Below are 21,895 nucleotides of genomic sequence, written 5' to 3'. Positions count from 1 at the left end.
GATCAGGAAGAGAAAAAGAAATTAGATAAGAATAATCTGCCTACTGAAGGGTGCACTGCAAGGAATGGTAAAACAAAGAAATTTCCGGGCACAAGAAGATATTAGATGATGGATGACTTTAAGATAGGTATATGGATCATATGTGGGGGAAGGAGGAAGGCATAAAATATTAAAGATTGGAGAGTGCTGGATTTGCAGTGAAGGACCTGCCCTTGCAAAAAAAAAACTTAATGAATGAGTGAATGAATGAATATTATATATACACTGGTGGCCGTAATTCTGGAAACTTTTTGTTTTTGTACTGAATTATTATAACATCTGTATTGATTCACAGATTTATACAATTGAAAATGTTACTCGCGACTGATTCGTTAATTATGAGGTGATAATAAAGGTATTATATTAAATCCTGAATAATTTAACAATAAATAATCATTGAAATGTGGGAAATTATGTTCTTGTCGTTTAAGATCTAAATATTAATTTCAGATTTCATTATAATTTCCCATTATTTACTATAATAAAAGCTAGTCCATTGTTGATTTTAAGATTATTGTTGATCAGATGAAGCATTGTTGAGCACTGTTAGCATAAAATATGGAGATTACTATTGTGTTTCTATCATTAGTCTGACTTAAGATTTCGTTCGGTTAACACCTCATTGCTTTACAACAAACTTTATTGATCATTTTTTCACAATGGCTCCACGAAAAGACTGGACACCTTCTAAACGTAGTAGGGCAGTCACACTTCGAGAAGAAGGTTACACATTCAACTTGGTAATGGTGCTACAGTGTCTGGCGTCCAGAAGGTATAGCAGAGATACAAATCCACAAAATCTTATAAAACAACTCCTAGGACTGGTAGAAAACCTAAAGTAAGTCCAAGAGTTGTGAGGCAGATTTGTCGATTAGCATTGAAAGATCGAAGGAAATCTTCTAAAGAGATACAGGAAGTTCTACACAGGTTAGGCACTCAGGATTCAAAGCTTCTCCATTTCGGCGACGAACGTATTTAACTCCGTCACTTTCAAATATAGAAATCCTTGTTTCATCGCTCCATATCACTTTCGCCCAGTCATCATTGGTCCATGATTGATGATTTTTGCACCAATTTACACGATTTTCTCGTCGCCTTTTGTTTATAAATGGATTTTTTCTGGGTGCTCTTGCTTTCAGTCCATTGTCAAATAACTTCCTTTGAACTCTTCTCGCAGAAATACTAAGTCCACTGCTGTGTAATTATAGAAAAACACTAAAAATATCCACATTTTATGCTAAAAGTGCTCAACAATGCTTCTACTGATCAACAATAATCTTAAAATCAACAATGGACTAGCTTTTATTATAGTAAATAATGGGAAATTATAATGAAATCTGAAATTAATATTTAGATTTTAAACGACAAGAACATAATTTCCCACATATCAATGATTATTTATTGTTAAATTATTCAGGATTTTATATAATACCTTTATTATCACCCATAATTAACGTATCAGTCACGAGTAACATTTTAATTTGTATAAATCTGTGAATCAATACAGATGTTATAATAATTCAGTACAAAAACAAAAAGTTTCCAGAATTATGGCCACCAGTGTAGGAAACATTTATGTACTGTAGGGCCTGTAACCTACCAGTTGTGATATTAGAGCCCTACTTACTTATTTACAAATGGGTTTTTAAGGAACCCGAAGGTTCATTGCCGCCCTCACATAAGCCCGCCATTGATCCCTATCCTGTGCAAGATTAATCCAGTCTCTATCATCATATCCCACCTCCCTCAAATCCATTTTATCCTCCCATCTACGTCTCGGACCCCCCAAAGCTCTTTTTCCCTCCGGTCTCCCAACTAACACTCTATATGCATTTCTGGATTCGCCCATACGTGCTACATGCCCTGCCCATCTCAAACGTCTCGATTTTATGTTCCTAATTATGTCAGGTGAAGAATAGAATGCGTGCAGTTCTGCATTGTGTAACTTTCTCCATTCTCCTGTAACTTCATCCCTCTTAGCCCCAAATATTTTCCTAAGCAACTTATTCTCAAACACCCTTAACCTATGTTCCTCTCTCAGAGTGAGAGTCCAAGTTTCACAACCATACAGAACAACCTCATATATATAACTGTTTTATAAATTCTAACTTTCAGATTTTTTGACAGCAGACTAGATGATAAAAGCTTCTCAACCGAATAATAACAGGAATTTCCCATATTTATTCTGCGTTTAATTTCCTCCCGAGTGTCATTTATATTTGTTACTGTTTCTCCAAGATATTTGAATTTTTCCACCCCTTCGAAGGATAAATCTCCAATTTTTATATTTCCATTTCGTACAATATTCTCGTCACGAGACATAATCATATACTTTGTCTTTTCGGGATTTACTTCCAAACCTATCTCTTTACTTGCTTCAAGTAAAATTCCCGTGTTTTCCCTAATCGCTTATGGGTTTTCTCCTAACATATTCACGTCATCCGCATAGACAAGAAGCTGATGTATCCCGTTCAATTCCAAACCCTGCCTGTTATCCTGAACTTTCCTAACGGCATATTCTAGAGCGAAGTTAAAAAGTAAAGGTGATAGTGCATCTCCCTGCTTTAGCCCGCAGTGAATTGGAAAAGCATCAGATAGAAACTGACCTATACGGACTCTGCTGTATGTTTCACTGAGACACATTTTAATTAATCGAACTAGTTTCTTGGGAATACCAAATTCAATAAGAATATCATATAAAACTTCTCTCTTAACCGAGTCATACGCCTTTTTGAAATCTATGAATAACTGATGTACTGTATCCTTATACTCCCATTTTTTCTCCAATATCTGTCGAATACAAGAAATCTTATCATTAGTCGATCTATTACGCCTAAAACCACACTGATGATCCCCAATAATTTCATCTATGTACGGAGTTAATCTTCTCAGTGATATTAGGGCCTACCTAAAATAATATCAGGAAGAATATAGGTCTACAGTATTTTTCTGATTTGTACCTTTTATCAGTTGTTTCTCGTCAGATGAAAATTCTGGTAATCTGGACCACGGGAAGCCCTGTTTCGTGCTAAGATCTTTTATCCTCTTCTTCGTCACTTCAGGGAAGTCTCCGTTTCCATATATCGGTTCAGCAAACCAGCCCAACTGAAATGTGAATATTGGGTGAATTCGGGCAAATATGAGCATATTAAGTGGAGAGGATGGTATTTTTTTAAACTTTTTTCCTATTTGGTGTAAAATATTATTTTTTGTATGTAGAGAGCTCATAGCTGTAGGAACTCAACCAAATATAAATATTTTGAAAAAAAAAACATTATTTGGAGGCCCAAATTTGAAAAAAATATATATATACCCAATGCAGGATTGTACTAAAACTGATATATCTAAACCGATCTTAAAGATAGATTCAAACTTTTTTTGCAATATATTTGAAAAAGCATGTTCTACAAACTGTCTGTAACAGAATTTTGATATTAATTCCTGCGTTTGTAAAATAAACAATTAAGATTTAATAACAATTTTCAGAATCTTTCTTGCAAACAAACGGACGTATTTTTAAAATGAAATCAATTAACAAAATTTCTGTTACAGAGAAAAGTTTTCTAATAGTCTAAAGAATGTGTTCTAAATTTCACGTATCTTTAATAGTTCAGAAATTATATCCATTTTTGTCTGGCAATATAGCAAAAAAATGAAGTTACTGGAAACCGATAAAAGTGGGCGTGTGGTTTAAAAATCCGTAGCGAAGGAAGTTTAATAATGACGTCTCAACATCCGACAAGGGCACAAATACCTACAAAATGTTATTCATTGCATTCCAAACATATAAAGAGTATTTTAAGGAAAAAAAAATGTTTGAAAATTTAATTTACCGGAAAAGAACAATAAAAGTGGGCGAGTGATTTAAAAATCCATAACTCAGGAAGTTTAAAAATGGCGACTCAACATCCGATAAGGGCACAAATACCCACAAAATGTTATGCTATGCATTCCACACATATCACAGAGTATTTTAAAGAAATTTTTTTTTAATTTACTCATTTTTCACCAAAAAATTCCATCCCCTCCCCTTAAGAAATGATGTTGAAAAAGTTGATATAAAATTAAAGCTCAATCTCCTGGCTTTCATCATCTACGCCAGCGATGTCAGACAGGACGGAGCGGAGTGCTCCACTAGACTGGTTGCGAGCTCCGGTGTTTCCACAGACATAAGCAAGTTCAAGCTCCGATCTAGCTCCACAACCGGTATTGGAGCTTACAACTCTGACACTACTGATCTACGCGAACAAAAAATTACTTGTATCACATTTCTTTAATAATTAAATTTCTTCAACAGTTACATGTTGCTCATAATAGCCAAAATTTGTAATATGATCAGGTTGTCTTGCGTATATGAGCAGGATTATATTGCATGTTAAACATTGAGAATAATATCGACATCACAGCTTAACATTATGTAAGCACTTGTGTCAGTAGTTATCGTTTTGAAAGAGGATATATAAGCATATTAAATAAGACAGACATTTGGAAAAGCAATGAAGTTCACATTTGGAACATGTTTGTACACTGATAATTACGGATATTTTTATTACTTTAATTTACTGTCAGTTTTCACGAAATTATTCTGAATCTAATGAATGGCAGAAGAAGAAGGGGCACATGACAGAGAACCAAACACAAGAGACCGGAGAGGAAGTACAGATACAGAAAGAGGAAGAGAAAATGGGAAGAAGGGAGTGAAAAAGGAAAAACACGAGAAGCAGAAAAAAATGTAAATGATTATTGGAAGTAAGTATAATACGATAAAGTATAGACGATAGAAGGTGGAAAAAAAAAAACATCGTAAATAAAATATATAGAATAGGAAACGTGAAAAGAAAAATGAGTATTAAATTTGAGGAATTTTATTCTAAAATAATTACCACCCTAATATTCATCTCATCCGCCGCCTCCTTATCGTAGGCAGAGTTCAAGTCTAAGGGCTCTAACCACCCCACATGCAGCGCTAACGAAATTTTTCCTGAAACAAATGACAACAGAAAATATCTGAAACATTACGAATAACAGCTGGAGTTCAACAAATGCGCATCATTATATACATAGACAGTGGGTTTCGAAATTCCCATTACAGACTTCTAGAGTTTTTAGAGGGAACTGAGTAGAAAACGTTCAATGAAGTGTTTAAATCTCCCGCTTCGGCCTATCCATTCGACAACACGTGAGACGCTGTGTGACGCTTTGGGAAATCAGATGCTCAAGGGCAGGCCTGCAGAATTCGTAAGGAGGGGAAATATGACGTCAGCCTCACTCCACTTCTATTTGGGATGATCGACTTCCGCGTAGGGTTATTTACCTTCCCTTGTCGTCAAAGGTCCATCAGTGACGGCATGTAACTTTCAAGAAGGATTGTAATAAATTCATTGTCTTTATAATGCGTTATCTCGTTTCAAGGTTTACAATTATGCTAGATTTCCTGTCGGTAGTTTCTTTGAGATTTCTTTGCACCTAACCTGTTTTAGATTTTCGAAAACTCTCCTCCTATCATCACCTATGGAAACATAAATTTATATCATTTAAGTAATGAACCTTGAAATTCACTATTAATTTCAATTCAAAATGAACACAACGAGTGACGTCCTTAATTTTACAGTATATAAATACATAATCAATATACAGTTCGTAATAATGAACTTACCCGAAAGTTTGTGCATTCTATAATTCTTAATATGGACTTTGTTGAAATGTGGTTTAATGTTGAAATGACGAGTGGAAATAAATTGGATGGAACACTGTAAACAAGCAATTCTTTCGTCTTCAAGAACAAAATAATCATATTCCCATTTCCTTTGGAAGTAGTATTCCTTCACGGGTTTAGATTTTGCCATGTTCCAGTTCTCTTTAAACTGCAGTACGCGTATTTTTTGTTTGTATGTTTACTTATTTACTTATATTCTTATTTACTTACCTATTTAGACCCACTTATTTACTTACTTATGTACTTTTTTACTTATTTATTTATTTACTTATTTATTTGTTTACTTATTTATTTATTTACTTATTTATTTACTTACTCACTCACTCACTCAGTCACTCAGTCACACACTTACTCACTTACTTAGTTACTTATTTACTTACTTACTTATTTACTCATTTACTTATTTATTCATTCATTCATTCATTTATTTATTTATTTACTTATTTATTTATTTATTTATTTGAATGGAGTGCGTTACAATGTTGAATGACAGCATTGACATCCGGTCATATAGCTATCACTCACTTATCAACGTACAATTTATTTATCGTCCTATTACTAGTAAAACCAGTTAAGACCAGTAATACAAGTTTTGTAAAAACAGGAATTAAAACTTTATTAATGCACGAAAAATCATAAAAAATTCTTCAAATAAAGTAATTGGTTTGTTGCCTGCAAGCAACATTTCGGATTTATTTCATTTTAGTGGAATACAAAGCACGGAAAGACAAGTCGGGGACTGTACTTAACTTATTTTACACAAAAAGTGGATTTAATCGGCTTTACCAGTAATAGGACGATATATACATAGGGAGACCTTATTACATTATATGCACACATACATTTTAAAATTTATTTTACACCAGCCGTACCCGTGCGCTCCGCTGCACCCGTTAGAAATAAATATAAAGTAATTACATAATTAAAATAGGACATTTGATCCAGGGAACATTCGTGTTTGATATAAGGATAAATCGTTTATTATGTTACTTAATTTAAATTGTATTTGCATAATTAAAATGCGATCATTTTGATCCAGAGACCACTCATTTGATCATAAAAATTATTTTAGGAAATACAGGAAACGAATGTACAGAATAGCCTATCAAGTTTTCCGTGCATAAGAAGCTATTTTAATCTTACCTGTCCTCGATTCACTCAGAAGTTACTGTAATAACATTATAGCATTATGTCCATCTAGAGAAACTACACTTTCCAATGGTGAAATAATAATTAATTACACAAATCGGTTAATTAAGCTTCTGATATTACTTCATACACAGAAACATTATCTGTAGGCTATCTTTCATAGCTTTCGATTGTTGCTGTCCAAGGCCCCTTATAGACGAAGTCATTTGTTTTTTAATTCATTACACGGCCTTAGATGGCAGTTATTTTAATTTTAAAACTCATGTATCTCATTAAATATGAGTCCTATCAAAATTTTTCAAGGAATAAAACTTATCGGAAATTATTTTTAAAGAAACGTTCGTTATGTAATATTTTTCATAAAAATCAATAATAAGCGAGATATTTTGATTTATTTAATTCAGGCCCCCTTATAACCCCACTTTTAAATAATTTATTTTGAATGCCATATAGCCTATAATCTAAGTTACAACGAACTTAATTTATATTCCAATTTTCATATAAATCGGTTCACCCATTATCGCGTGAAAAGGTAACAAACATACAGACAGACAGACAGACATACAAACAAAAATTTCAAAAAAGCGATTTTCGGTTTCAGGGTGGTTAATTGTATATGTTAGGACCATTTATTTTTGGAAAATCGAAAATTACCTGAAAAATTTCGGCTACAGATTTATTATTAGTATAGATGTCTTTTAATTTATTTATTTCCCTCATTCATTTCTTTCTTACTTTCTAAAAGTATGTTCCTAAGGATTTTATTATCTGTTCATTTGTAATTCTTGATAGCGTATTGTATACCTTCCGCCGCGAGAATGAATGTTGATGCAGCCGAGCGTAACTAGAACGTCATGACCGCACTGGTAGAAAAGGTGGGTGGGGTAAGAAAGGGGAGTATAGTAGTCGCTCTCAAGAGCTACAGTTCTACAAGCCTCCTCAATGGGGAATTGAATAACTGTTCCATGGTGCATACATCGTTTTATGGAAAGCTGTACTAAGATGTAATGAATATGAAGAACACTCACCTTTCTGAGAAGCTCTGAATTCCTTGTCATAAAGTTGGTAAGCATGGGCATGTGCTAAAATCAAGTTTCTTGCTACCATGTACGTTCCAACACCTGGTGCCGAAATATTAGGGTTAAACATGAGGTAGGGATTCCCTTCGTAGGCGACGGAGTGTACATTGGGCTCGTTGATAGTTATCCACCATTTAACCTAGGTGAGAAAGAAAACATTAATCTTGCTAATATTTATGCCATTTTGAATATGATATGTTTCCAATTTTTAAAGCAGTAATTAAATAGTTGTGATGAAATCACAGTTATATACAAAGAATGAACATTTCTTAAATGTTACAAAGAGTCGTAACCTTCTGAGGAACAGAGACTTTGATATTTGGTGTCGTCATCCACAGAAAGGGAAAGGCGTAGTTTTATTTAAACAATATCCTGGTGCCAACAAATGGATTTGTAAACACGAAGGACTCTCCAACAGCGAATGGCGCGATGGCATTAAAATGGTTGGAAATGTTGCTGCAGTACGTGCTGTGCCGGGAAGATCTCAGGACAACCGTTGTAGGCATTGCCACAACGAGGTTGAAACTCTTGCACACGTCCTGGGATCCTGTCCGCACGGCGAAGCTCTGCGAAACGCTAGACACCACCAAGTACGATCAATTATAGCCACTGCCCTTAAAGATGTCGATTACAACACCTTTGAAGAAGTACATGGTCTCTCCGTCACTGGCAGTACACGGCGCATAGATATAATAGCTTTCAAGGAATCTACAAGATCTGGATTCATAATTGATCCCACTGTGCGTTTCGAAACGGATGAGGAACAGCCAGCAGAAGTTGATAATGCAAAAAAGAATATCTACAATCCTACCATTCCCTATTATCTCAAAAAATACCAGCTAAAAGAGCTTGAAGTAATCGGACTTCTGGTTGGAGCAAGAGGTACCACTACTCTCTTCATGAAAGATGTGTTTAAGAGGCTTGGAATACCTACATCTATTATTCCGATTGTAACCTTAGCTGCATTGAAAGGATCAATTGCTCTCCCGAAGAATCACCTATATTCGAAATCAAACCAAGTTCAGTAGCATTCTTTACTTTTTTGTAACACTTACCTTTCTAAAAATAGGTATATTCTCACTAATCTAAAAAAAATGATTTGCAGTTATGTACTTGTAGGAATTTAATTGTTAAAACAAAATTAATTATTTTTCCTGAACTTGTAAAAATTTCTATGGTTAAGTACTCTTTGTCCCTTGTGGCAACTCACGAATGGTGAGAAGATATGTATTTACAACCGTAAGTAATGTCATTAATTTCATAAGGTTATTCTTTGAGATATTTCAAACAAAAAAATTCAATGCAATTTTGCTCAGTCTTGCTTCCTTTTCGAGATAAAAATTATTTTATATGAACATTTCACAGCTTATTTTGGGAAAGTCATTGATTGAATTTATAATATGTTCAGTCAATTTAAGAGAGCAGGGTATTATGATAGTAAATGTATGAAAGAATTTTAGTTTTGTTTTATAAATGCGCATAAATTACAGGTCTGGTCGAATGTCACATTGTAAAATTCCTTTGCAGAACGAAAAGTTGCATTTGTTCAGATTAAATATCAGCACATTTAAAGGATAACACTAGAATTTTTTATTATTATAATACACTATTATCTCAAATTGATTGAGCATATTGGTGGTTAATTCAGTAGCTTTCTCATAATTCGTTATGAAAAAAATATTTTTTTTTTTTCTGGAAAAGGAAGAAAAAATGCGCAAAATTGTATTAATTATTTTCTTTCAAATATCTCAAAGAATAACTTCCTGAAATTAATTACATTATTTACAGTTGACCCTGTACATGTGAATTCTTCAATCGTATTACTCACTCTGTCACCAAAGTGTTTGAAACACACTCGAGCATATTCGATGAAAACTTTGACTGTAAACGAGTTGGTCCATCCTCCCAGATCCTGAAGATATTTCGGCGTATCCCAATGGAAGAGAGTTATCTGAAAATCATAAAATAATTTCATGAGAGAAATATAAGTTTTATTAGCACTTTTATTATTATACAGTGTGTTTTATTATAGCATGCAATACGTAGGCTACTGTTATTATAAAGGATGTTTTATTATAGCATGTAATACGTAGGCTACTGTTATTATACAGTGTGTTTTATTATAGCATGCAATACGTAGGCTACTATTATTATACAGTATGTTTTATTGTAGCATGCAATACCTAGGCTACTATTATTATACAGTGTGTTTTTATTATAGCATGCAATACGTAGGCTACTATTATTATACAGTGTGTTTTATTATAGCATGCAATACGCAGGCTACTATTATTGTACAATGTGGTTTATTATAGCATGCAATACGTAGGCTACTATTATTATACAGTGTGTTCTATTATAGCATACAATACGCAGGCTACTATTATTGTACAATGTGTTTTATTATAGCATGTAATACGTAGGCTACTATTATTATACAGTGTGTTTTATTATAGCGTGTAATACGTAGACTACTATTATTACACACTGTGTTTTATTATAGCATGCAATACGTAGGCTACTGTTATTATACAGTGTGTTTTATTATAGCATGCAATACGTAGGCTACTATTATTATACAGTGTGTTTTATTATAGCATGCAATACGTAGGCTACTGTTATTATACAGTATGTTTTATTATAGCATGCAATACGTAGGCTACTATTATTATACAGTGTGTTTTATTATAGCATGCAATACGTAGGCTACTGTTATTATACAGTGCGTTTTATTATAGCATGTAATACGTAGGCTACTATTATTATACAGTGTGTTTTATTATAGCGTGTAATACGTAGACTACTATTATTACACTGTGTGTTTTATTATAGCATGCAATACGTAGGCTACTGTTATTATACAGTGTGTTTTATTATAGCATGTAATACGTAGGCTACTATTATTATGCAGTGTGTTTTATTATAGCGTGTAATACGTAGACTACTATTATTACACAGTGTGTTTTATTATAGCATGCAATACGTAGGCTACTGTTATTATACAGTGTGTTTTATTATAGCATGCAATACGTAGGCTACTATTATTATACAGTGTGTTTTATTATAGCGTGTAATACGTAGACTACTATTATTATACAGTGTGTTTTATTATAGCATGCAATACGTAGGCTACTATTATTATACAGTGTGTTTTATTATAGCATGCATTACGTAGGCTACTGTTATTATACAGTGTGTTTTATTATAGCATGCAATACGAAGGATACTGTTATTATACAGTGTGTTTTATTATAGCATGCAATACGTAGGCTACTATTGTTATACAGTATGTTTTATTGTAGCATGCAATACCTAGGCTACTATTATTATACAGTGTGTTTTTATTATAGCATGCAATACGTAGGCTACTATTATTATACAATGTGTTTTATTATAGCATGCAATACGTAGGCTACTGTTATTATACAGTGTGTTTTATTATAGCATGCAATACGTAGGCTACTATTATTATACAGTGTGTTTTATTATAGCATGCAATACGTAGGCTACTGTTATTATAGAGTATGTTTTATTATAGCATGCAATAGGTAGGCTACTATTATTATACAGTGTGTTTTATTATAGCATGCAATACGTAGGCTACTATTATTATACAGTGTGTTTTATTATAGCATGCAATACGTAGGCTACTGTTATTATACAGTGTGTTTTATTATAGCATGCAATACGAAGGATACTGTTATTATACAGTGTGTTTTATTATAGCATGCAATACGTAGGCTACTATTGTTATACAGTATGTTTTATTGTAGCATGCAATACCGAGGCTACTATTATTATACAGTGTGTTTTTATTATAGCATGCAATACGTAGGCTACTATTATTATACAATGTGTTTTATTATAGCATGCAATACGTAGGCTACTGTTATTATACAGTGTGTTTTATTATAGCATGCAATACGTAGGCTACTATTATTATACAGTGTGTTTTATTATAGCATGCAATACGTAGGCTACTGTTATTATAGAGTATGTTTTATTATAGCATGCAATAGGTAGGCTACTATTATTATACAGTGTGTTTTATTATAGCATGCAATACGTAGGCTACTATTATTATACAGTGTGTTTTATTATAGCATGCAATACGTAGGCTACTGTTATTATACAGTGTGTTTTATTATAGCATGCAATACGAAGGATACTGTTATTATACAGTGTGTTTTATTATAGCATGCAATACGTAGGCTACTATTGTTATACAGTATGTTTTATTGTAGCATGCAATACAGAGGCTACTATTATTATACAGTGTGTTTTTATTATAGCATGCAATACGTAGGCTACTATTATTATACAATGTGTTTTATTATAGCATGCAATACGTAGGCTACTGTTATTATACAGTGTGTTTTATTATAGCATGCAATACGTAGGCTACTATTGTTATACAGTATGTTTTATTGTAGCATGCAATACCTAGGCTACTATTATTATACAGTGTGTTTTTATTATAGCATGCAATACGTAGGCTACTATTATTATACAATGTGTTTTATTATAGCATGCAATACGCAGGCTACTATTATTGTACAATGTGTTTTATTATAGCATGCAATACGTAGGCTACTATTATTATACTGTGTGTTTTATTATAGCATGCAATACGCAGGCTACTATTATTGTACAATGTGTTTTATTATAGCATGCAATACGTACGCTAATATTATTATACAGTGCGTTTTATTATAGCATGTAATACGTAGGCTACTATTATTATACAGTGTGTTTTATTATAGCGTGTAATACGTAGACTACTATTATTACACAGTGTGTTTTATTATAGCATGCAATACGTAGGATACTGTTATTATACAGTGCGTTTTATTAAAGCATGTAATACGTAGGCTACTATTATTATACAGTGTGTTTTATTATAGCGTGTAATACGTAGACTACTATTATTACACAGTGTGTTTTATTATAGGATGCAATACGTAGGCTACTGTTATTATAGAGTGTGTTTTATTATAGCATGCAATACGTAGGCTACTATTATTATACAGTGTGTTTTATTATAGCATGCAATACGTAGGTTACTATTATTATACAGTATGTTTTATTATAGCATGCAATACGTAGGCTACTATTATTATACAGTGTGTTTTATTATAGCATGTAATACTTAGGCTACTATTATTATACAGTGTGTTTTATTATAGCGTGTAATACGTAGACTACTATTATTACACAGTGTGTTTTATTATAGCATGCAATTCGTAGGCTACTATTATTATACAGTGTGTTTTATTATAGCATGCAATACGTAGGTTACAATTTTTATACAGTATGTTTTATTATAGCATGCAATACGTAGGCTACTGTTATTATACAGTGTGTTTTATTATAGCATGCAATACATAGGCTATTATTATTATACAGTGTGTTTTATTATAGCATGCAATACGTAGGCTATTATTTTTATACAGTATGTTTTATTATAGCATGCAATACGTAGGCTACTGTTATTGTACAATGTGTTTTATTATAGCATGCAATACGTACGCTACTATTATTATACAGTGTGTTTTATTATAGCGTGTAATACGTAGGCTACTATTATTATACAGTGTGTTTTATTATAGCGTGTAATACGTAGACTACTATTATTATACAGTGTGTTTTATTATAGCGTGTAATACGTAGACTACTATTATTACACAGTGTGTTTTATTATAGCATGCAATACGTAGGATACTGTTATTATACAGTGCGTTTTATTAAAGCATGTAATACGTAGGCTACTATTATTATACAGTGTGTTTTATTATAGCGTGTAATACGTAGACTACTATTATTACACAGTGTGTTTTATTATAGCATGCAATACGTAGGCTACTGTTATTATAGAGTGTGTTTTATTATAGCATGCAATACGTAGGCTACTATTATTATACAGTGTGTTTTATTATAGCATGCAATACGTAGGTTACTATTATTATACAGTATGTTTTATTATAGCATGCAATACGTAGGCTACTATTATTATACAGTGTGTTTTATTATAGCATGTAATACTTAGGCTACTATTATTATACAGTGTGTTTTATTATAGCGTGTAATACGTAGACTACTATTATTACACAGTGTGTTTTATTATAGCATGCAATACGTAGGCTACTATTATTATACAGTGTGTTTTATTATAGCATGCAATACGTAGGTTACAATTTTTATACAGTATGTTTTATTATAGCATGCAATACGTAGGCTACTGTTATTATACAGTGTGTTTTATTATAGCATGCAATACGTAGGCTATTATTATTATACAGTGTGTTTTATTATAGCATGCAATACGTAGGCTATTATTTTTATACAGTATGTTTTATTATAGCATGCAATACGTAGGCTACTGTTATTGTACAATGTGTTTTATTATAGCATGCAATACGTACGCTACTATTATTATACAGTGTGTTTTATTATAGCGTGTAATACGTAGGCTACTATTATTATACAGTGTGTTTTATTATAGCGTGTAATACGTAGACTACTATTATTACACAGTGTGTTTTATTATAGCATGCAATACTAGGCTACTATTATTATACAGTGTGTTTTATTATAGCATGCAATACGTAGGTTACTATTATTATACGTATGTTTTATTATAGCATGCAATACGTAGGCTACTATTATTATACAGTGTGTTTTATTTTAGCATGCAATACGTAGGCTACTGTTATTATACAGTGTGTTTTATTATCGCATGCAATACGTAGGCTACTGTTATTATACAGTGTGTTTTATTATAGCATGTAATACGTAGGCTACTATAATTATACAGTGTGTTTTATTATAGCATGCAATACGTAGGCTACTGTTATTATACAGTGTGTTTTATTATAGCATGTAATACGTAGGCTACTATTATTATACAGTGTGTTTTATTATAGCATGCAATACGTAGGCTACTATTATTATACAGTGTGTTTTATTATAGCATGTAATACGTAGGCTACTATTATTATACAGTGTGTTTTATTATAGCATGCAATACGTAGGCTACTGTTATTATACAGTGTGTTTTATTATAGCATACAATACGTTGGCTACTATTATTATACAGTGTGTTTTATTATAGCATGTAATACGTAGGCTACTATTATTATACAGTGTGTTTTATTATAGCATGCAATACGTAGGCTACTGTTATTATACAGTGTGTTTTATTATAGCATGTAATACGTAGGCTACTATTATTATACAGTGTGTTTTATTATAGCATGCAATACGTAGACTACTATAATTATACAGTGTGTTTTATTATAGCATGCAATACGTAGACTACTATTATTACACAGTGTGTTTTATTATAGCATATAATATGAAGTTGGAAACTGCTTTAAAATATCTTACTGCAATTTAAAACGTTCGTTACCATTGGCGTAATCCCATTGTCTAGTAAGTTGTCAATAACTTTGTTATAGTGATCGATCCCTTCTTGGTTTATGTTGTTGGGAAGTCCTGTCGGCATGATTCGAGTCCAGGCTATGGAGAATCGGTATAGGTCCATCTGCAATATTTGGAAACAAATATTTCATTACAACCCATGTATCGAAATAACTAGCGGTCATATATAGATACTATACAATATGGTGAAATATGAGATGAAATGTCAGTTGTTTCTTGTATGTCCTTAACATCTAGGATTTTAATTTTAAGAAATTTTGCCTTCATTTGTTAAAATTTATATCTGAAATAGTTTTTAATTTGGGTATACAGTAGAATACATCAGAAGTTGTCAATCTGGGGGAATCGTACAACATTTATATCGCTCAATCAATCCTTGATCAAATACAAATTTTGAATGATTAAAGGTATTGGTAGTGAGAGATGGATTTAGAGTTATTTATTTCATATTTAGTTTTAAAAATTTATTTAAAAAATAAACTGAAAACAAAAATATTGTTGCCAATCCACTTAAACAAATAATGGAAAATAGAAGACATTTAAATATTAAACCGAATAAGACTTCAAAATTATTCTTGAAATATAGTACCCCGAATGAGAATTTACCTTTAAAAATAAACTAACATACTCAGTATTTAAAATACTTTATCCGAACCTCCGAGATCAAGTCTGCATAGAATAATATAACACGCAAACTAAACGAAAGATTGAATTTAAATTTTGTACTAGATTAACAATAGAAATACTTAATTGGAATAGTGAAGTCCAAGTAACAACTTCAGATTACATCCTACACTACGCATAATAACCAAAAATTAAATTTAAATACTTTACGTCGATTAAGGGGAAGCATGCACATTTTACTTACTGAAAAAATAATGAAATTCAACATATATGTCGAATGTACACTACCTTTGTAGTTGTTCTTGTTTATTGACATTTCTGGCCGTTTTAGGGTGCCTCTACAGCCATTGTATATAAATAACAATATAAACATATTTACATACATGACACTATTTCTGGGTTAAGTGCCAGTAGGTGTGTGAGTGCAGTGATTGGTTCCTTTTATTTTGGTGTAGGCCTAATTTGTTAATTTGCGGTAATTAAGGAATGGTGAACGGGAGAAGAGTTCGGGGTAAAAGATATCAGCTGATAGACAACGTTAAGGTATTATATGGGGAGATTAAGAGGAAAGCAAGAAATTGGGAAGAATGAGAAATGCTGGGTTTGCAGTTAAAGACCTGCTCTTGGGCAGAACACTGTGCATACATACATACATACATACATACATACATACATACATACATACATACATACATACATACATACATACATACATTTTTTTTAAGTTTCCCCTTCCGATGGCAGAAGCGTCTGAATGGTTATGGAGACTTTCATGGTGTGGTGTTATTTTATTCATCAGCCTCTCTGTTGCTGTCGTGAGTCCTCTCAGACAGTATTCAAATTTCCAACACGTGTTTGCGGTTTTGTTTGTGTGTTTTAGTTTGGTGGTGGGGGCCGGTGGTAGTTGTAGAGGAGTTTCTCCAGTGTTGTTCTGTTGTTTGTGTTCGGTGGATTTGCGAAGATGTGTTGTGTATACACGCGATTTACTGCCGAATGTGTGTATTTCCTGTTTATGTTGTTTAGGTGTGTGAAGAGTGGCTTTGTTTTTGTGGTAGTGTAAACTGTGTTGTTTCTGGTGCGTCTGTGCAGGTGAAAGATTTGGCGGAGAATTCTTCTTTCGCGGGCTTCGAATTTTGATTGGGTCGTTGGAGGGGCTTGTGCGAGGAAAATGGAGGGATGTATGCACAGGGATCTAACCAATGCTTTGTATAGGTGGAGGAGTGTTTCGGTTATACAACCGGGTCGATTGATGCCACTTAGGTAGCTTATTGCTCTGGTGGCTGCGTTATATTTCCTCCAGGTTTCTTTAGCTACTTCGGTCCAAGAGAGTTCGGAGTTGAAGGATATTCCTAGATATGTGAGATTTCGCTGGAGTGGAAGTTGAATGCAGTTGTGTAGCATTTTCAGATTTAGTGAAACCACTACCATTACGGGGTATTAGACATACGAAATCACGCCCGTGACTTTTGGTTAGTTCAAATGGTTTCCCCGATAACTCAGTTTTTAAGATATCGGTGAAAATTTGCGTTCAATTGCGTTGAATTGCGTTGAATTATATTTTATACTTATGACCAAACATATCTAGAAGTATTGGTTTAACACTTTTGCAAAAATATCTTTCACCTAATAAAGTTAAAAAATGTATTAACTTTAAAATATAAATAACAATTTGTTGTCGTTTTCTAATGCCAGGCGTTTGACAATAAAGTCATTTGACCTCTTGCACTCCAATGTTTTTTTAAAGATATTATCATGGCCAGCCACTGAAGCACAGATTTTAAGGTGTTCCGAATCCATTTCTTGGTTTGAGTTGCACAATGGGCAGTTAGGGGACTGATATATTCCAATTCTATGCAGGTGTTGGCCAAACAGTCATGGCCTGTTGCCAATCTAAATGCAGCTACAGACGATTTTCGTGGTAAATCGGGAATTAATTGTGGGTTATGATCCAGAGAGTTCCATTTTTTCCCTTGAGATTGTGTTATCAAATTTTGTTTGTTGAAGTCTAAATATGTAGATTTAATAAATCTTTCCACAGAGTAATACATAGATTTAGTAACAGGTCTGTAAGTAGCAGTGCTGCCCTTCTTTGCTAGTGCATCCGCATTATCGTTTCCCAGGATTCCACAGTGGGATGGTATCCATTGGCATACAATTGTTTTATAAAAATTTTAAAAATATGTTTCTAGTAAAGGTATTTCAAAGATTATAGGTCATGTTGTTCATATCACATTCAGGAACAAATAGAAAAAATAATGACGCAGAACTATTGATATTTGTGGAAATTATCAGGAAAGCGATATTTCAATGCACAAAATGCAGCTGCTATGTAGTATTGTTAATTACCTGTAATGGTAATAGTTATACTAAATCTGAAAATCGTATACGATTGCAGAAATGACGTATATTGAGCGTATAAAATTTCGAGGCTTACATCGTGTAATCACAGACATTCAAAAGGGTACGAGGAGTTTCCTGTACATTGCTGTGTGTTTCATTCATGTAGCTACTGAATGAAAGCCGTGGCGGTATCATGTAGCTCTACAAACTCAGTCTCTACAAGCAGTAAGACGTGGTTTCGTAAAGAATGAGAAAGAGAATTTTTTGTTGTTCTGTCGGAGAATATGTAATATGTTTACTTTGCTCAACGGTTCAATTAGAAGTATATAGAAACATTAATTGCCACGCTGAATAATGTATTATTATTATTATTATTATTATTATTATTATTATTATTCACCGCTAGGTATGTGTTTCTATAATTCTTCTGTACGTGCAAGAATATTGATATTTTTAGATCTTCTCCCTAGAAGGATAAAATTATTAGGTTTTATCTCAGTTTTAATCTTCTTAATCTTTAGATGAGGATAACTATTTGTTAGTTATTCATTAATAATAATATTGTCGAAAAACTGATTCAATATTACGTACCAACGACCTGTTAAACGCCAGGAAGCCAGAAAGAGACAGATGAGATAAATAAATGTAAGGAAGTCAGCTACCTGATGGGGTTTGAAATATCTAGTGCTCTAAAGTCTTTTAATAGAACAGAATTTCTCAAAAGAATAATAGTGAAAATAGTTTAATTAACTTGTCAATAAGAATTTCTCGACCAAGTATCGAGAGAATAATTCAGAAAAATTCCTAATTATATTCAAGAGGAAAGTTAAAATAGAAGCAATAAAAATCGTATATTATTCACTGGCTCTTGATGACAGCAGTGACATTACTGATACAGCAAAGCTTAAGATTTTTATCCGCGGGCTTGATCAAGATGTTAGTACAGGAACCACCACTGGTTGTAGTTTTCGTGCCAAGTACCCCTCCTCCGTCTCCTTACTTCATAGGCTGTCTGTCGCATGTAATCACTGCAGTTCGAGTTTTGATCACCGCTTCGTTAAAACATTGCACCCAAAATATCAACACCAAGACTACATTAAAATGTTGTACCTAGTCCAAATAGCAACAACACAAATCATTTGGAACAGTGTACAATCCCAGCCCATCTAACAACCTGAGGTTAAAATACGCACGCCTCAGGGTAACTACAATTTTAAAGTAAAATATCATACCTGGAGGAACGCTATAACTAAAATTATTAAAATACTCTACCCCCATGTCTTTCAGAGCTTTGGTGTCTTCCTTGTACAGGTAATAGGATAAGTCCGCCTCATCGCCGGTGGAATGATCAGCTATGTAGCCTGGGAAGTTGTGAGTCAATGTGTCCCACACGTTCTCTCCCTTACCTGAAAACGAATAATTTCACTTTATATGTGCAATGCAATGCATACTTACTTACTTACTGGCTTTTAAGGAACCCGGAGGTTCATTGCCGCCCTCACATAAGCCCGCCATCGGTCCCTATCCTGAGCAAGATTAATCCATTCTCTATCATATCCCACCTCCCTCAAATCCATTTTCATATTATATTCCCATCTACGTCTCGGCCTCCCTAAAGGTCTTTTTCCCTCCGGCCTCCCAACTAACACTCTATATGCATTTCTGGATTCGCCCATACGTGCTACATGCCCTGCCCATCTCAAACGTCTGGATTTAATCTTCCTAATTATGTCAGGTGAAGAATACAATGCGTGCAGTTCTGTGTTGTGTAACTTTCTCCATTCTCCTGTAACTCCATCCCTCTTAGCCCCAAATATCTTCCTAAGCACCCTATTCTCAAACACCCTTCACCTATGTTCCTCTCTCAAAGTGAGAGTCCAAGTTTCACAACCATAAAGAACAACCGGTAATATAACTGTTTTATAAATTCTAACTTTCAGATTTTTCGACAACAGACTCGATGATAAAAGCTTCTCAACCGAATAATAACACGCATTTCCCATATTTATTCTCCGTTTAATTTCCTCCCGAGTGTCATTTATATTTGTTACTGTTGCTTCAAGAGATTTGAACTTCTCCACCTCGTCAAAAGATAAATTTCCAATTTTTATATTTCCATTTCGTACAATATTCTGGTCACGAGACATAATCATATACTTATTCTTTTCGGGATTTACTTCCAACCATATCCCTTTACTTGCTTCAACTAGAATTTCCGCGTTTTCCCTAATCGTTTGTGCATTTTCTCCTAACATATTCACGTCATCCGCATAGACAAGCACCTGATGTAACCGTTCAATTTCAAACCCTCTCTGTTATCCTGGACTTTCCTAATGGCATATTCCAGAGCAAAGTTAAAAAGTAAAGGTGATAGTGCATCTCCTTGCTTTAGCCCGCAGTGAATTGGAAACGCATGTGACAGAAACTGACCTATACGAACTCTGCTGTACGTTTCACTGAGACACATTTTAATTAATCGAACTAGTTTCTTGGGAATACCAAATTCAATAAGAATAGCATATAGAACTTCTCTCTTAACCGAGTCATATGCCTTTTTGAAATCTATAAATATCTGATGCACTGTACACTTATACTCCCATTTTTTCTCCATTATATTTCGAATACAAAATATCTGGTCAATAGTTGATCTATTACGCCTAAAACCACACTGATGATCCCCAATAATTTCATCTACATATGGAGTTAATCTTCTCAAAAGAATATTGGACAAAATTTTGTACGACGTCAACAAAAGTGATATTCCTCGAAAGTTACTACAGTTAGTCTTGTCCCCTTCTTAAAGATAGGTACGATTATGGACTCCATCCATTGTTCTGGCAATTGCATAGGATTACAATTATATTCGTCATAACTTTCAATAGACTTAGGCTGTTCTAAAACAGGTCCGGGCAACTGATCTATCCGTGGAGGAGTGCAGAGTGGCTTTGCTCATGAACAATACTGACAGCTGTCCAGTGCAAAACAGCTGTGCACAATTAAATTTCAGAACACACACACTACATTATCATACACGAACGCACCCTCCAGCAAATCAACGGAAGAAACCGGAAGAAGCAAGGACCTCACTAGTTCTGAAGATGGCTGAAATAAAGCCGAAACTAGTCAACTAGTAATTTACAAGTTAGTTAGGATATTACATATGCAAATTTTGCATTTTTCACTCTACACAGAAATGTGACTTGATAATAATTGAGTATATTATTAAGTATTATATTATATTATATTGTAATTGAAATGGGTTTAAATCAAAAGAGCAAAAAAGAGGTAGTAACAAATCGTGGTGTCAGACAAGGGTGTACTTTATCACCTTCTTTATTTAATTTATACATAGACGAAGTCAGTTTAAAATGGCAGATCAGTTTAAATGGACATTTCAAAATAATTAATAAATTGTTAAATACAATACTATTTGCAGATGATCAAGTAGTGATATCCAGTTATGAAGATAATTTACAAAGAGCCATTTTTACATTGGAAGAAATAAGTG

The 21,895-nt window shown here is 33.4% G+C and overlaps 1 protein-coding gene across 2 annotated transcripts in view; it reads right to left on the bottom strand.

The window, feature by feature from the left end:
- The window catches only part of LOC138699428 (myrosinase 1-like), a 64,276-nt gene that overhangs the window by 25,164 nt on the left and 17,217 nt on the right, over window positions 1-21,895 (bottom strand). For both annotated transcript variants that reach the window (XM_069825287.1, XM_069825288.1), the window contains exons 2-7: window positions 19,660-19,793; window positions 15,392-15,526; window positions 9,812-9,934; window positions 7,933-8,122; window positions 4,923-5,020; window positions 3,000-3,144 (exon numbers count right to left, since the gene is read on the bottom strand). In XM_069825287.1, coding sequence (XP_069681388.1) covers window positions 3,000-3,144; window positions 4,923-5,020; window positions 7,933-8,122; window positions 9,812-9,934; window positions 15,392-15,526; window positions 19,660-19,793 — 825 coding nt within the window. The remainder of the gene's footprint in view (window positions 1-2,999; window positions 3,145-4,922; window positions 5,021-7,932; window positions 8,123-9,811; window positions 9,935-15,391; window positions 15,527-19,659; window positions 19,794-21,895) is intronic.

The sequence above is a fragment of the Periplaneta americana genome, chromosome 5, assembly GCF_040183065.1.
Source record: "Periplaneta americana isolate PAMFEO1 chromosome 5, P.americana_PAMFEO1_priV1, whole genome shotgun sequence".
Taxonomy (NCBI): domain Eukaryota; kingdom Metazoa; phylum Arthropoda; class Insecta; order Blattodea; family Blattidae; genus Periplaneta; species Periplaneta americana.
This window is presented reverse-complemented; position numbering and strand designations above follow the sequence as displayed.